General features: G+C 40.7%; 1 protein-coding gene across 5 annotated transcripts in view; it reads left to right on the top strand.

Moving 5' to 3' along the window:
- Positions 1 to 17,625, top strand: part of CSMD2 (CUB and Sushi multiple domains 2) — an 814,611-nt gene that overhangs the window by 520,194 nt on the left and 276,792 nt on the right. For all 5 annotated transcript variants that reach the window (XM_060205823.1, XM_060205822.1, XM_060205821.1 and 2 more), the window contains 4 exons: positions 14,604 to 14,742; positions 16,042 to 16,229; positions 16,968 to 17,156; positions 17,352 to 17,468. In XM_060205823.1, coding sequence (XP_060061806.1) covers positions 14,604 to 14,742; positions 16,042 to 16,229; positions 16,968 to 17,156; positions 17,352 to 17,468 — 633 coding nt within the window. The remainder of the gene's footprint in view (positions 1 to 14,603; positions 14,743 to 16,041; positions 16,230 to 16,967; positions 17,157 to 17,351; positions 17,469 to 17,625) is intronic.

Genomic DNA, 17,625 nt, shown 5'->3' with positions numbered 1-17,625 from the left:
CCTAAAGCAACCAGAAGGACAGAAATCACTAAAATTAGAGCAGAAATAAACAACATCGAAAATAAAAGAACCATACAAAAGATCAGTGAAGCCAAATGTTGGTTCTTTGAAAGATTAAACAAAATTGACAAACCCCTAGCCAGACTCACCAAACAAAAAAGAGAGAAGACTCAAATTAACAGAATTGTAAACGATGGAGGAGATATCACAACTGACACCACAGAAATCCAGAGAATCCTGCGAAACTTCTATGAAGAACTATACGCCACCAAGCTAGAGAATCTGAAAGAAATGGAACAATTCCTAGAAGCATATGCCCTTCCAAAACTGAACCAAGAAGAACTACAAAATCTAAATTCACCAATCACAGACAAAAAAATTGAAATCGTTATTAAGAATCTCCCCAACAACAAAAGTCCTGGACCATCTGGCTTCACAAACGAATTCTACAAAACTTTCAGGAAACAGTTAGTACCCATACTTCTTAAGCTTTTCCATAAGATTGAAGAAACATGAATACTCCCTTCCACCTTCTATGAAGCCAACATCACCCTGATACCAAAAGCTGATAGGGACAGAACAAAAAAGGAAAACTACATACCAATATCTCTGATGAACATAGATGCCAAAATATTAAACAAGATCTCGGCCAACCGGATATAGCAACATATCAAAAAGATTGTTCATCATGACCAAGTGGGATTCATCCCAGGAATTCAAGGTTGGTTCAACATCCGTAAGTCAATCAATGTCATTCACCACATCAATAAAAGCAAAGCCAAAAATCACATGATTATCTCAATAGATGCAGAGAAAGCCTTTGACAAAATCTAACACCCATTCATGCTCAAAACTCTACAAAAAATGGGAATAGATGGGAAATTCCTCAAGATAGTGGAGTCTATATATAGCAAACCTACAGCCAACATCATACTCAGTGGACAGAAGTTGAAAGCATTCCCTCTCAGATCGGGGACTAGACAGGGCTGTCCACTGTCACCATTACTCTTCAACATAGTATTGGAAGTTCTTGCCATAGCAATCAGGCAAGAGAAAGAAATCAAAGAAATACAGATTGGAAGGGAAGAAGTCAAGCTCTCAATATTTGCAGATGATATGACAGTATACATAGAAAGACCTAAAGAATCCAGCAGAAAATTACTGGAAGTTATTAGGCAATATAGCAAGGGGTCAGGCTACAAAATGAATGTACAAAAACCAGTGGCATTTCTTTATGCAAACACTAAATCTGAAGAAGAAGACATCCAGAAATCACTCCCATTTACTGTTTCAGAAAAATCAATCAAATACCTAGGAATAAAGTTGACCAAAGAAGTGAAAGACTTGTATGCTGAAAACTATGAGTCGCTACTCAAGGAAATAGAAACTGATACCAAGAAATGGAAAGATATCCCATGCTCATGGATTGGAAGAATAAATATCATCAAAATGAATATTCTCCCCAGAGCCATATACAAATTTAATGCAATACCCATCAAAGTTCCACCAAGCTTCTTTAAGAGAATAGAACAAACACTACAATATTTATCTGGAACCTGAAAACACCTAGAATTGCCAAAACCATCTTGAGGAAAAGAAACAGAAATGGAGGCATCACACTCCCAGACCTTAAACTATATTATAAAGCCATCATCATCAAAACAGCATGGTACTGGAAAAAAAATAGGCACACAGACCAGTGGAACAGAATTGAAAGCGCAGAAATAAATCCCCACACCTATGGACATCTAATCTTTGATAAGGGGGCCCAAAGGATTAAATGGAAAAAGGAGGCTCTCTTCAATAAATGGGAAAACTGGGTTGTAACATGCAGAAGAATGAAATTGAACCACTTTATCTCACCAGAAACAAAAGTCAACTCCCAACTCCAAATGGATCAAAGACCTAGATGTCAGACCAGAAACAATCGAATACTTAGAGGAAAACATTGGTAAAACACTTTCCCATCTACACCTCAAGGACATCTTTGATGAATCAAACCCAATTGCAAGGAAGACTAAAGCAGAAACAAACCAATGGGACTACATCAAATTGAAAAGCTTCTGCACATCCAAAGAAACTATTAAACAAACAGAGAGACCCCTCACAGAATGGGAGAAGATTTTCACATGCCATACATCAGACAAGAAACTAATCACCAAAATATATAAAGAAGTCAGCAAACTTAGCACCAAAAAAGCAAATGACCCCATCCAAAAATGGGCAGATATATGAACAAAACATTCACTACAGAGGAGATCCAAAAGGCTAACAAACATATGAAAAACTGCTCTAGGTCACTGATTGTCAGAGAAATGCAAATTAAGACAACACTAAGATACCACCTCACTCCTGTAAGAATGGCATACATCAAAAAGGACAGCAGCAACAAATGCTGGAGAGGATGTGGGGACAGAGGAACCCTTTTACATTGCTGGTGGGAATGTAAATTGGTCCAGCCTCTGTGGAGAGCAGTCTGGAAAACTCTCAGAAGGCTAGACATGGACCTTCCATATGATCCAGTAATTCCTCTCCTGGGGTTATACCCCAAGGACTCCATTAACACCCAACCAAAAAGAGGTGTGTACTCCTATGTTCATAGGAACACAATTCATAATAGCTAAAACCTGGAAGCAACCCAGGTGCCCAACATCAGATGAGTGGCTGAGAAAGCTGTGGTATATATACACAATGGAATACTATGCAGCTATCAAGGACAATGGATCCACCTTCTCTGACCCATCTTGGACAGAGCTAGAAGGAATTATGTTAAGTGAGCTAAGTCAGAAAGATAAAGATGAGTATGGGATGATCCCACTCATCAACAGAAGTTGAGTAAGAAGATCTGAAAGGGAAACTAAAAGCAGGACCTGAGCAAATTGTAAGTAGGGCACCAAAGTAAAAGCCCTGTGGTGAGGGGTAGACATGCAGCTTCCTGGGCCAGTGGGGGGTGGGAGTGGGTGGGAGGGATGGGTCACAGTCTTTTGGTGGTGGGAATGGTGTTTATGGTACACTCCTAGCAAAATGTAGACATATAAATCACTAGTTAATTAATATGAGAGGGGGAAAATCAATTGTATGTCTCAAAGTTTTTCAAAACACAAACTGAATCTTTTTAATATATAGGCTGTGTATTTGATATGCGGACTCTCTCAAAAGCCTAGACCAAGTAGATTAGAAGCATCCAATAGCATAGCTATATACAAGATACTGGGTACTGTATAGCAAACCATAACAAAAGGACTTTTCAAAGTTAACCCAATTATCAAATAATTTGATGATAACATTAACTATCCATTGTCTTTTTGAACCCTAAGACAGCAGGAACCTCACATCTCCACTATAGAGCCCCTACTTCCCCCAGTCCTGGAACCCTTGGATAGGGCCCACTTTCCCGTATGCCTCTCCCAATCCATATCAAATAATATTGCATCCGCTGATCACAACCTAACCAATGCAACGATTGCCACCTCAACATGCTTCACCTCAGACTGTGTCCAGAGACTTCACGTGTGGAATGACAACCCTTCAGCTTCATTACTCGGGTTCCAGATGCCATCAGGATGCTAGCCAGGCTTCCCTGGATTGAAGACCCCACCAATGTGTCCTGGAGCTCAGCTTCCCCAGAGACACACCCTACTAGGGAAAGAGAGAGGCAGACTGGGAGTATGGACCGACCAGTCAATGCCCATGTTCAGCGGGGAAGCAATTACAGAAGCCAGACCTTCTACCTTCTGCAACCCTCAATGACCCTGGGTCCGTGCTCCCAGAGGGATAGAGAATGGGAAAGCTGTCAGGGGAGGGGGTGGGATATGGAGATTGGGTGGTGGTAATTGTGTGGAGTTGTACCCCTCCTACCCTATGGTTTTGTTAATTAATCCTTTCTTAAATTAAAAAAAAAATTTAAATTAATTAATTAATTAATTAATTTAAAGAAAGAAGGAAAGAAAGAAAGAAGTGATACTACTTATAAAAAAATAATACTTTTCCCCAAAAGAAGATAAGTTATCTATAGTGAGTATTTTCACTTTTGAAATATTTCTTGGTGGTTGTAAAAAAAAAAAAAAACAACAATACTCAAGTATGTTAACATTCAAGGCAAAAATACCCATTTTCAAATCCCACTCCACAGAGGAACATGGTTTAACAATTTGGTGTAAACGTGTCCACATTTTTTTTTCTCTGTATGGACACCACATGTGTTAATTTTGTATTGAAAGCCCCATAACAAGGAAAGAAAATCTATGCTTTCTGCTCCCACAGGAAGAATATAAATGATGTGGTAGTTGGGCGGTAGCACAGTGGGTTAAGCGCATGTGATGCAAAGCACAAGGACCAGCATAAAGATCCCAGTTCGAGCCCCTGGCTCCCCACCTGCAGGGGAGTCGCTTCACAAGCAGTGAAGCAGGTCTGCAGGTGTCTATCTTTCTCTCACCCTTTGTGTCTTCCCCACTTCTCTCCATTTCTCTCTGTCCTATCCAGCAACGACAACAATAATAATAACTACAACAATAAAACAACAAGGGCAACAAAAAGGAATAAATAAATATAAAAAACTGAGGTAACTTATTAAAAAAGAATAGAAATGATGCTCATAGTTCATTTCAGGTACTATGGAAGAAGTAAGGATAGTTTATTGAGTTTCTAACATTAAATTTAATCTTGTCACTCTTGTGAAATAGAAAAGATATTATGCTTTGTAAATATTAAAAATATCTGCAAGCCAGCAAAGTGGATTCACTTGCCTGAGACCATCCTTAGGAATAACTGAACATCAGGTGCTAGGTTGTAGGCCAAGTGCTTTACATATATTGTCCTGTTGAATCCTATGACCTCTTGTCCTTGTGTCACAGATGAGGACACTGAAGCACAGAGTAATTAAGTTACTTGGCATCATCACACAGCTCAGTGAATGAGAAAGAATTCAAATCCAAGTAGACTGAATTCAGAGCCACCACTTTTTTTATTATTGATTTAGCAGAGTTTTACAAAATAATAAATTTTCAAGGGTATAATTTCACATGCATGCGTGTTAAGTATAAATCACCACATCCTCCCCCATGACCCTAATCACCATAGTTCTCACAGAGTCCAAGAGGTGGTTTGAATACCATTGTTACAAGTTCATTTGTCTTAGTCATCTATAATCCAAATATGAGTGAAAGCTTCACTTTTAATTACTGAATGACATGTGTTAACTCCAAAGTTCATTCTCCTTTCATCCTTCCAAAATGGTGAAGAGTGGGAGGTAAGGGACTTGGTGGGAAGTGGGGATACAGAGCTGGAGGGAGCAGAAGGTGAGGAAAAGGCTTCTACTACTTCTCCTCCTTCACACTAGACAACTAGTTACCTCAAACTGTAAGACAAATAGCTCAAATGACCAGCAACAGAGATCTGGCTGAACGAACTAGGGTAATCAATACAATGTTGTTTATGCAGCCATAAAGGAATCTTACCATTGTCCACTCATAGTCTTTAGAAATGCAGACTCTGAAACCAGGCCATCCAAGTTTAAATCCTGGTCTCTTCCCAACTGTGCTTCTGAACCAGTTGCCTAACCTCTCTGTACTTGTGTCTTCAGCTGGGAAATGAGCTAATACCAATATCCATTTATAGGTTGTTGTGAAGATTGACATACAGAAAAAAAAAACATATAAATTACTACATCTCACTGCTTGCCAGGGTTCAGTGCAGACTACTTACTTGTATTACTGTTCTGTCACCATTCCCAATTATCCCTCTACTTGAACAACCGTAACATCAGATATTGGGAGACGTGGCTCATCCCTCACAGGGGCTACTAGCTCCTCATCAGAAGTTTATGTTATTAGTCATCTTACGCTACCAGAATAACATTCTGCAGACTGAGTCATTTACACAAGAGAAATTTGTTTTCACACAGTTCTGGATGCTGGAAATTCGAGATCAAGGCCCAACAAGGTTCATTGTTCTTGAAGACTATGTCCTTAGCTTGCAGACAAACCTCCATGCTGTGTCTTCACTTGGCTTTCCTCTCTGCATGTGCCCTGATGTCATTTCCTCTTCCTGTAAAGACAGCAGTTCTAGTGGATTGATAACCCATCCTCATGACTTCATCTAACCTTAAGTACTGATATGACTAGGTCATTTTAGAAACCTTGCAATACAGTCCCATAGGAGGAAGGGCTCAACATATGGATTCTTGGTGATATTATTCATTCATAATATCTAGTATTTCTACTACTCAGCCACTATGTCACTGCTTCAACAAAATATCTGTTAATAGCCTACTGTAGGACAGGCACAGGGCTAGGCACAATTTCCTTCTTTTGTCATTTTGCTGAACTCTTTTCCTTATTCAACAGGACTTTTTCCTCCTTTTTCATTCCTTTTCTATGGTTATCTGTGTGTTTCCTTTCACTATTATAACATTTTTTAAGGAATGGTTTCAATCAGAGTATATAGTGGAATAAACCTTATGTACCCATCACCTGCCATCAACAATTATAAAGTCTTTTTATCTTTTTATTTTTATTTTCTTATCTTTATTTATTTATTGGATAGAGATAGTCAGAAATTGAGAGGGGAGGGGAGGGAGAGAGACAGAGACACCTGCAATACTACTTCACCACTTGTAAAGTTTCCCCCTGAAGGTGAGGACCAGGGGCTCAAACCTGGGTCCTTGCACACTGAAACATGCACTCAACCAGGTGCACCACCACACCAGCTCCAAGTCTTGTTCTCTTTTGTTTCATTTATACCCCATCATCCTTTCACCACCACCACATTCTAGGGTTCACATCAAAGCAAATTTTAAGCATAACATTTTAAAGTGTATCTAAGAACAGAATTTTAGAAATACCCTTTAAAACATAACCACAGTAGTATTACCTTTAAAACATGAAATGGTTATTTAACACATTCAAATTTCAGCAGCTAGTATTTTTATAACCTTTTAATCAGAATAATAGCTGATTTGTGCATAACATTGACTAACATGTCTGAAATATTTTATAACATGAAGGTATCTACTTTCAACCTTTGTGATTTTTCTTTTTAAAACAGCCAACTCATGGAGCCCGGTGGTGGTACTTGGCTGAGCACAAATATTACAATGCACAATGACCCGGGTTCAAGCCCCTACTTGCAGGGGGGAAGCCTCACAAGTGGTGAAACAGTACTGCCGGTGTTTCTCAATCTCTCTCGCTTTTAATCTCCCCTCCCCTCTCTTCCTCTATCCAAAAAAATAAATAAATAAGCAAATAGCTAGAAAAAAAAAAGCCACACCAAAGTAAAAATCACTGCGGGGGGCGGGGAGTATTCAAGTCCTAGAGCATGATAGTAGAGGAGGACCTAGAGGGGGGTGAACTGTTACATGGAAAACTGAGAAATGTTACACATGTAAAACTACTGTATTTTACTGTCGACTATAAACCATTAATCCCCAATGAAGAAAAAAAAAAAGCCAGCTCATATATCCTATTCTGTGCCTGGCTTCTCAGATTTTAGCAATTAAGTCCCTGAAAAGTGATTCTACACAATCCTCTCCTTGTATTTTCTTTACCTGGTAGTGAGATTTAGAAACCTTTTTTACCCAAAAGATTTTACAAGTAGGGCTCTGTGTCTTCATCAGAGGTTCATAATGTCTGGCTGTCTCTCTTTGGGGAATACTATGAACCATTGATGATCATGTCTAGGGATTGCAAAATGGTGTCATATAGTCATTTCTTCTGCTTTTGTAAGCTGAGTACTTACAGAAAATTTTCCCTCATCAACTATTTGGTTTCCCTAAGGGATAGTTCAAAAAGGAAAGACAGGAGAAGTGCTTAATTATTTTCCTTTATCACCAGTTTTCATATAAATGGGTTGGTTCTCTAACATTTTCCAAAGTTTGACATTTTAAAATATCATTACAGTCTAATGTATTTAAACATACTATATGGATTTAAATTCATTGCACTTACATTACTACTCTAATTGATTCTCAGATTGTCCCCATTGGTCATTGGGAACCTTTTGAAATTGATCCAACCTCATCTTGTACATTTTCTGCCCCTAACATAGAATCAGCTATTTTTCCAGGAAGCCTTAGTTCTTTTCATTGAAAAATTATATTTGGAATATGGGCCCTGGAGGTGTTTATTACTAGTGGGTAGGTATTTATTTCAAAGCCTTTTCAATAAACAACACTAAGAAAAGAATTTTTTGAGGGCTGGGGAGGTGGCACAGTTGGAAAAGTGTTGTACTCTTGAGTATGATCTCTGACATTCCATGTGCCAGAGTGATGCTCTAATTTTCCCTCTCAGTCTCCTTTAGTCCCTCCAATAAATAAATAAATGTGTTTTTTTTAAATAATATTATTGGGGTTAGTAGCTTACAGTATAGTTGTTGGAATGTGGGTGCAGTTTCTCATCTCCCCATGATAAGTGTCTATAAAACACTGTCACCCCCAACTTAGGTCCTTTTCCACCATCATGCACCCCCAATTCCCTCGCCTCTATCTCCTTTCCCTTTCTTCCCCAGAGTTCTTTGCTTTGGTACAATAGACCATATCTAGTCCAAGTTTTGCTTTGTGTTTTCCCATTCTGTCCTTGTTTCTTAAGTTCTACCTTACAAGTGAAATAATCCAGTATTTGTCCTTCTCTTTTTGGCATATCTCACTTGCCATGATTCCTCAAGTTCCATCCAAGATGAGGCAAAGGATATGGCTTCATTGTCTTTTGACAACAAAGTAGTATTCCACCATAGCTGTATATCAACGCTTTCTTAGCCATGCATCTGTCATTGAGCATCTAGGTTGATTCCAAGTTTGGGTTATTATGAATTGTGCTGCTATGAACATTGGTGTTCAGAGATCTCTATAGATAAGCATTTTGTCTCCTTTTAATAAGTCTCTAGGAGACAAATGGGTGGGTCATAGGTAGATCCATTTCTAGTGTTTTGAGAAATCTCCAGACTTTTTTCCATATGGGTTAAATGAATTTACATTCCCACCAGAATTAAATGTACCCCTTTTCTCCCACATCCTTAGCAATGCTTTTGTTTCTTTTCTTTTTAAACTTTATTTATTTGATTATTTATTCATTTATTGGATATAGAGACAGAGATTGAGAGGGAAGGAGGATAGAGAGACACCTACTGCATTGCCTCATTGCTTGTGAAGCTTCCCCCTTACAGGTGGGGACCAGGGGCTTAAATGTTTCTGTTGTTTGTTTGGTTTTTTGTTTGTTTGTTTTGCCTTCAGGGTATGGCTGGGGCTTAGTGCCAGCACCATGAATCCAGTGCTCTTGGCAGCCATTTTTTCCCATTGTATTAGATAGGACAGAGAGAAATTGACAGGAGGGAGAGATAGAGAGGGAAACAGAAAGACATTTGCAGACCTACATCACCACCTGTGAAGCATCCCCCCTGCAAGTGGGGAGCCAGTGACTTGAACCCAGATCCTTGCACAGGTCCTTAACGCTTAGTAGTACTAAGTGTATGCTCTTAACCAGCTGTGCTGCCACCTAGCTCCCTTTCTGTTCTTTGTAATGTAGGACATTCTCACAGGTGTAAAATAGTATCTCATCTTTATTTGTGTTTTACTGTTTGCAGTGACTTTAAGCACTCTCTCATATGTCTATTGCCCCTGTGTGTATCTCTTCTTTGATGAAGATCCTGTCCATGTTCTCACTCCATTTTTTAATGGGGTTGTTTGTCTTTTTGTTGCTGTGTCTAGTGACCCCTTTACATATTTTGGTTATTAGCCCTTTATCTTATGCATGTCATATAAATATCTTCTCCCATTCTATAGGTTGTCTTTCTGTCTTGGTGACTATTCCTTTTGCCATGCAGAAGCTTTACAGTTTGTTGTATTTCTCTTGGTTTATTATTGTCTATGTTTTCTTTGATGTTGAACTCAAGTAAATCCTTTAAATTTTTTTTTATGATAAATGAAATGCATCATGGCCAGGGGAAAAGCCCAGCTGGTAGAGCATCAGACTTGCATGTCTGAGGTTCCTGGGATGATCCCAAGTGCTTCATGTACCAGAGTAATGGAATGTTTTGTCTCCCCCCCTCTTTCTATCTCATATGAAACTTTTCCGTGTATGTGTGTGTGTGTGTGTCTGTGTGTCTGTGTATATGTACACATGAAAACTAGTTTAAAATGATGAAATATATCACTGGTATATTTCATTTCAAACATAAGAGCGCTTTTTGTTTTCTGTTGAACTTCTTTGATTTATAGCTTTACCTCCTTCCACTCTTGCCAGAAATCCCACAACCCAACAACACCAGCATCCTTTCCTGTTCCATATTACATGAGCAGGGGCCTCACACTATAAGACTAGATGTTTCCAACACCAGTTTTGTTACTAGAAGTAGTTTAGTGTTTTTCTTTTAATTCTTTCCTTCTACCCTGTCATCAAATTACACTACTGTTTTAAAATGTCTTCAACTAGTTTCTTCTTGTGTGGCAATGTCTAAACAGATCTGTGTTTGTATCGAACAGTATCACATTAATTTATTTTTGAGATTTGAGAAATTGCTCATCAAGTTCAAATCTTTATGTAAAATATTCATGAATTTCTAGTGTTAACCCTCTAAATACAAAGTGTATTTTGAAAAAGTCTAGTTTCTACCCCCTCTCTTTCCTACTCTGTTCCTGCATTCTCTCCATAGATTACCTTTTGAGTTTTCTGATTTATCTTTCATTTGATCCTTAATTTGAGTAAATATATGTGTACCAGCCACCCCTTTCTTAGGTTAGTAGACTCATACTATACTCACTATTCTGTACCTCGCTATTATTTACTTAATAATACGTATTAAGTAATGCAATATAACATTATAAAGCTATTTACTATAGTAACATTACTTAATACATAACAGTAAAATATTATTTAGTGCTGATAGGATTCACTCTGACACTACATAGTATATTCCTTATACTTGTTTTGTAGATGCATAAGCAGTTAATTTTGTTGATTAATTCATTCAATCAACTCCATACTGCTGAAAATATAGGATATTTCCATTCTTTCGTTATTATAAATAGTGCTGCCGTGTGTGTGTGTGTGTGTGTGTGTGTGTGTGTGTGTGTGTATCTTTTCCAATTTTCCAGTTTATCTTTGGGATTTATTTCTAGGAATAGAATTTCTGGGTCTAAGAGTCTATTTTTTCTGACTATTACCAAATTCCCCTTCATAGAGGGTGTCATGCCATTTTGCATTTGTACCATTCAGCTATCAGAATACCTGGTTTCCCTCCACTTCATATTTCATTAGACTTTGGGTTTTGCCTAGCTGATGGGTGAAAGATCATTTGTCATTGTAGTCTTAATATGGATTTTCCTAGTAAGAGAGAAGCTGAGCATTTTGAATGCTAAAGAGATAATTGCCTTTGGAAATCCTTCCTCCCTTTCTCATTGCCTGGCAACTGCCACCCTGAAATATGATATTGAACTAGAGGAGGAAAGTGGATGACTTAATAAATAGGCAGGTCCTTTAGCCATCACATGAGCAAGGAAGTAGTAAAACAGGAGAGGGAGAAGACAAAATGCTGACCTTCATAAAGAAGGACTTGTGTTTCTTTGGAGATATTAGATAGGATTTTGTAGATGTTAATGGACTTTGTGGAGAGGAGCAGAGACAGGCAATAGTGACCACGTGGTGTATAGCTTCCAGGCAAGTGAGTGAGTCCTCAGTCCAGAAGCGCATAAGACTGGGTTGGCACTGAATGGGTCCCAAGAGAGAATACTTACTTACTGCTGCAGAGCCTGGGTCCCTGCATGAGCACCCAGAAGCCAGCAGTCTTCTTGCCTTCCTTTCCACTTTCAACACCTCACATGTTGACTGGAGAAGCAGAGGAAAGCATTTGTTAGTTTCAGTGACCCAGATGGATGGATTTTAGAAACTGGGGTTACCCAGGAAGTGTTACTATCCATTGCAATTTACTCTCTCAATGTTAGCAGAAGTTCTGAATAAATTTCCCCAGGCCTCAGCTTAACTAAAAATGGGATCATACTCCCAGCCTATGAAATGAGGATAGTCATGGTACCTACCTTTTAGTGTCTCAGCTATCACAAAGATAATCCCTGTTAAGCCCTGACACATGGGAAACTCTCAATACATGTGAGCTCATTGCTATCAGCAGTTCTTATAGTGTTTCAAGGGATTTGAAGTTAAATTTCAGCTCTGACTTCATTAGCTCTTAGCCTATTTAGCCCTAACATTCTCCTCTGTAAAATGGAGATAACTTCATAAATGCCGTGTGTGTTTAAATGAGATAAAACACACAGAGCAGTTAATGTTATAAGTCCTTGTAAGTTGTCTGTTATTACAGAAATCAGTAAGTTGTCTATCTTTACAGAAACCACCATTAACATTTTCTTTTAAAAATTTTTTTAGTCTTTATTTATATACTGAATAGAGACAGCCAGGAATTGAGAGGGAAGGGGAAGATAGGGAGAGAGACAGAGAGATGCCTACAGCACTGCTTCACCACCTGCAAAGCTTTCCCTGGTGCAGGTGGGGACTGGAGGCTCAAATCTGGGCCCTTCCGCACTGTAACATGTGCACTCAACCAAGTGTGCCACCACCTGGCCCCCCATTAATATTTTTATTAAACTTTGTAATATAGTTTTCTGTTAAGAATTTTTGGCAATATTTTAATTTTAACTGAAATAATATTGGTTTAAAACAAAGGTTTCATAATGTTCACCACCAAAGTCTATTTTTCTTCCTTCACCCTACAGTTGACTGCGGTTGTCCAATTTACTCACTTCCTCCTTCTTCCATTCTGGTAATCACTCTTTTGTTTTATTCTCGAACAATTTGTTTTCTCTATTATTTTAGGTATTGTCTAAATGTTTACAGAATTGAGGGGGGAAAGGGTGTGATCCATTTGGTTTCATTTTGTGACAACAGGGGAATTTGCAGGAAGTACAGAGATAGAATTGCTGTGTAGCACCTTATCCCCTTTCCCATTCCATGGAAAACATTTTTAGCACATGGCTGATCTCAAGGACAATCTAAAGGAAGCAGGGTTTCCTTCAAAACTGGAAGCCTGCTTCACTTAAGATCTCTGGATGGGCACTGTTTTCCTAGGTCTGAATCCAGAGCCTACCACTTGTTAACCATTAAGGGCCAACTACATGAGTTCCATAAGCCTCAGCCTTCATAACTGCAAAATGGAGAAAATAGCGGTGTGACCCTCACAGAGTGTGTTTTGTACAGTCATGTATGTGAAGTTCAGTACCTTCCCTGTGTGGGCTGTCCATCCATGGTGTGGTGAGAACAGCACCAGCAGCAGAATTTGAGAAACAATGACAGGAAGGGAAAACACTAAGTAAAACAAGCACTGGGTTTGCTGTATTGCACCAAAGCAACGGACTCTGGGGAAGGTAGGTTGGGAGTGGGGGGCTTTGGGGTCCTGGTGCAACATAGTGAAAAAGGACCCAAGTTAGGAATGAGAGTGTTTTGCAAACACCTATCATGAGGACATGAGATATTGTACCCATGGCGCAGCTATACTGTAAACTATTCACTGTATAATAAAATGGTAAAAAAAAAAAAAAGGCAAAGAAGTAAAGAAAATAACCAGGAGCTACATCTCACACTCTACTCAAGCTACGTATTTAACATGGGCCATTGGAGTGCCTGCTCCCAAAGTCACTTAAAGGCCCAAGGACATCCATCTTGACGCTACCTGTCATGGTCGTCAAGGCAGGAAACCCACAGAGCCTGCACAAACCCTTCAAGTCCGCACATGGACATGACACCCTTCACTTTCACTCTCATCTGATGGCTTGGAGCAGTCATATGACTTTTAATAACTTTGAAAGGAGTAGACAATGAAATCACCCATCTTGCCCTGAAGAGGGAGCATGAGAAGAGCTCTAGTTACCACTCAGTGGCCAAGGATCTGGTGGCAGAAAGGGGCAAGAATAGCGGCAAAGATACAGATGAGGATGGGAGGCTGAGAGATGGGGAGAATGGGCATCGAGACTGAGGGACTAAGATAACAGGTTTTATAAGATCAGGGCCAGTCATGAGGTGTGTCTGGAACACCCAGGGTCTCTTGGAGTCACTCATAGGCCACACTCTTTCATCTTTCTGTTCACTCATTAATTTGTTCACTGAGGGACAGCTGTGTGCCTCTGCTGGGGTAAATGATGGGAATTCCAAACTGAATGAGACAGATAATAAAGTCTCTGCACTCTGTGAGTTCACAGTGAGTGAAGCAGGATTCCAAGCTGAATGTTGAGAATAAGACCACTCCCCACCACTGTTCACTGGGGGTTGGGTGCAAGGAGGTGGGCCAGGTTTATGGTCCAACAGTGGAGTACAAAGCAAAGGAAGTATCTGACCCAAATATTTCCTGCTCACCAGCTCTTCTAAAGAGGCAAAGGACGTTGCTGAAAGGACTGTTTTCATGTTTCCCTTCTGGTCTTCAATAAAACTCCAAATGACATATTCGTAACAATCCTCAAAGACAAAACTCATGGTTTATATAGTTTTCCATAAAAACAAGACCAACACTTGCTGACAGATACAATTTATAGCAAGATTGTCACTATTTTGTTTGTTTATGTGCAACCCCCATGACAGCTATTTCCCTCCTTTGTTTCCCCCCACCCCCAGCTCCCTGCGGTGGTCACCTGACTTCGCCCAGTGGCACCATCCTCTCTCCTGGTTGGCCTGGCTTCTACAAGGATGCCTTGAGTTGTGCCTGGGTGATTGAAGCCCAGCCAGGCTACCCCATCAAAATCACTTTCGACAGGTGCTTATACCATAGGCTGCGGCACGCAGGTGGGGGCGGGGGTTGAGAGGGTGATTTCTAGGTGTTGGTGAGAGGTATGAGAGGGATCATGGAATGGATGAGGGCTAGCTGGAATGTCAGCAAAGTCAGAACCCTGTGTGGGCTGCCCAAGATAGAGACAGAACACAATGGCTTTGCCCCTGACCTTGATTCCACCTCAGTTTGGGGGTGTACTGTCTAAGGGATTATGACAGAGGGATCAGACTAAGACTGTAGTGCCACAGCATGTCAGGACCCTTATTTCCTTTTTGCCCTCCCTCCCACCACCAGAAAGAAAGTGCATAGGTAGACACTATCAGATATAGATGGCATTATCTGCAGAACATGACCCAGAAAATTCCAGCATGGCAAGGTGGCCTGACTGATTCAAATCCTGCTCATCTGCCCATGTCTAGCTCCCACCTTGGTTATGCTGCTCAAGTAAGGAGAGTAGCCACCTAACTAAGACACGAATTTCTTCTGAAAAAATGAAGCATTGACCTAGAACAGCACTTCCCAAATGTCTTTGTGATGGGCCAGATAGTAAATATTTTAAGTTTTAGATATCTGTTGCATAATCTTCATTGCCTTTTTTTTTTAAGTACCACTTTGTAAATGTAAATAATATTCTTAACTCTTGCACCATATAAAAGCTGACCATAAGCCAGGTTTGGCCCTTGGATTGTAGCTTGCCAGCTACTGGCCCCCAACCCTCTCCCTCTCCCTCACCTTCTCCCTCTCCCTCTCCTTCTCCTCCTTATCCTTATCCTTCTTTCTCCCTTTTTTTTTTTGTATATTTATGGGGCTTCACCGTTCCAGGATGACTTTTTCAGATATAAAGAGCAAGACAACGAGGAAGAGAGAGAGAGAGAGAGAGAAAGAGAGAGAGAAAAAAACAGCACTGAAGCTCCTTTCATGCAGTAGGAGCCAGTCTTGAACCTGGGTTCTACACACTAGTCAAGTGATCTATTTTGCCATCCTAGCCTAGAACTCTCTTATTCCTGAGGCTAATAGACATCATCTCTCTAGGCCTTCAGATGAGGCATGGCCCCAGGCACAGGGTTTGAGGGGCTGCACCCAACTACGGGAAGAGGAACTAAATGAATAAAGAAGAAAAAAGCCTTTTTCTGTAGTTACTGAATATGTGCAGACTGTCCTAAAAATAGCCCAGTCTGCACAAATCTGGCTTTTCTGAAACCCTAGGTCAAGCAGAGGCTTTTGTCATTTGCAAATTAATCAGCCTTGGACTTCTCAAGAAATTTTCATTTCTCTCTTTGGCAGGTTCAAAACTGAGGTCAACTATGACACACTGGAAGTGCGAGATGGACGGACATACTCAGCACCCTTGATTGGGGTTTACCACGGGACCCAGGTCCCCCAGTTCCTCATCAGCACCAGTAACTACCTCTATCTCCTCTTCTCTACTGATAAGAGTCACTCAGACATTGGCTTCCAGCTCCGCTATGAGAGTAAGTGTTGGGAAGGCAGATGGCAGTCGGCCAGAGTTGGGGGGAGTGGGGAGAAGGCTTTCACCAAAGGCCTCCTGGCTTGGCCTCCTCCCCAGGAGATTCTCAGTTATGTTCTTTTCCACATCCTTTCAGCTCATGGGAGTTTAGAGTCCAGCCTTTAGAAACAGAGAGAGATCATGACCTTATGTGCACAGATGTGTGTAGGGAGAGGATACCACTGAGCATTCTGGGACAGAGCACTAGACAAATCATGACACTGACATGAGATGGCATCTCCAAGTCCCTCTCACCCTCTCTCATTAACTTAAATATTCATTGCTGGAACCTTAATTTAGAGAGATGGGTACCGCCGAAGTTCTTTGTAGATGAATACAGAAAGTTAGGGTTGGAGAGCACCATAAGGACAAGGTCATATTCTTAGCCATAATTGTGTCCCTAAGCCTTAGGAGAATGTATGCATCACAGTCAATACTCTGCTTATGCTTACTGAGTAAGTAAATAGATGGATGAGCAAGTATGTAAAAGTTGAAGAAATCTTGCTTTCTCTGGCCAAGAAATCTTTACATATACTCTCAGCAGATACTGACAGCTACATTTGGTTACATTTGGTTAGTGGGTAATTGGCATCTTCAGTCTGTGACACATCGGGGCTCTCTTCCCCCCCCCCATTTTGAGTCAGCCAGGGTCCAATGTGGCAATGGTGACTTGTCTCTTCTAGCTGTGGTCTCTGTTTTCCAGCTATAACTCTGCAGTCAGACCACTGTCTGGATCCAGGGATCCCTGTCAATGGGCAGCGCCATGGGAATGACTTCTATGTGGGTGCTATGGTAACCTTCAGCTGTGACTCTGGCTACACATTAAGCGATGGGGAGCCCCTGGAGTGTGAGCCCAACTTCCAGTGGAGCCGGGCCCTGCCCAGCTGTGAAGGTGAGGCACACCACAAGGAAAGACTCAAGTCAGAAATTCCTTTATTTTTCCATGAAAATGCAGTAAGCTGGGTGAGGCACAAGACTCCCACTTATCAGTGAGGGTTGGGCATTTGAGAGGAGGTGGGGAGCAAGGGGGTTGAGGAGAGACTCCCTGGGGTTCTCCTGTCTCACACTGCCCTCTTCACTCCTATAGCACTCTGTGGTGGCTTCATTCAAGGCTCCAGTGGCACCATCTTGTCACCGGGGTTTCCTGATTTCTACCCCAACAACTTGAACTGCACCTGGATTATTGAAACATCGCATGGCAAAGGTAAGTGTTTAGGCCCATGGCAGGTATTAGGTGGTGACATAGTCAGGGCCTTGCACTCCCCAAGTCCGGGTGACCTCAGTGGGGATGTCCCTTTATAGTGGTCACTTTGACTTAGTCAGGAATTTTCTACCAAAAACAAAACTTCCAGAACCATCTC

This window comes from Erinaceus europaeus, chromosome 13, assembly GCF_950295315.1.
Source record: "Erinaceus europaeus chromosome 13, mEriEur2.1, whole genome shotgun sequence".
Taxonomy (NCBI): domain Eukaryota; kingdom Metazoa; phylum Chordata; class Mammalia; order Eulipotyphla; family Erinaceidae; genus Erinaceus; species Erinaceus europaeus.
The sequence above is the reverse complement of the archived record's forward strand: the minus strand, read 5'-3'. Positions and strand labels throughout refer to the sequence as shown.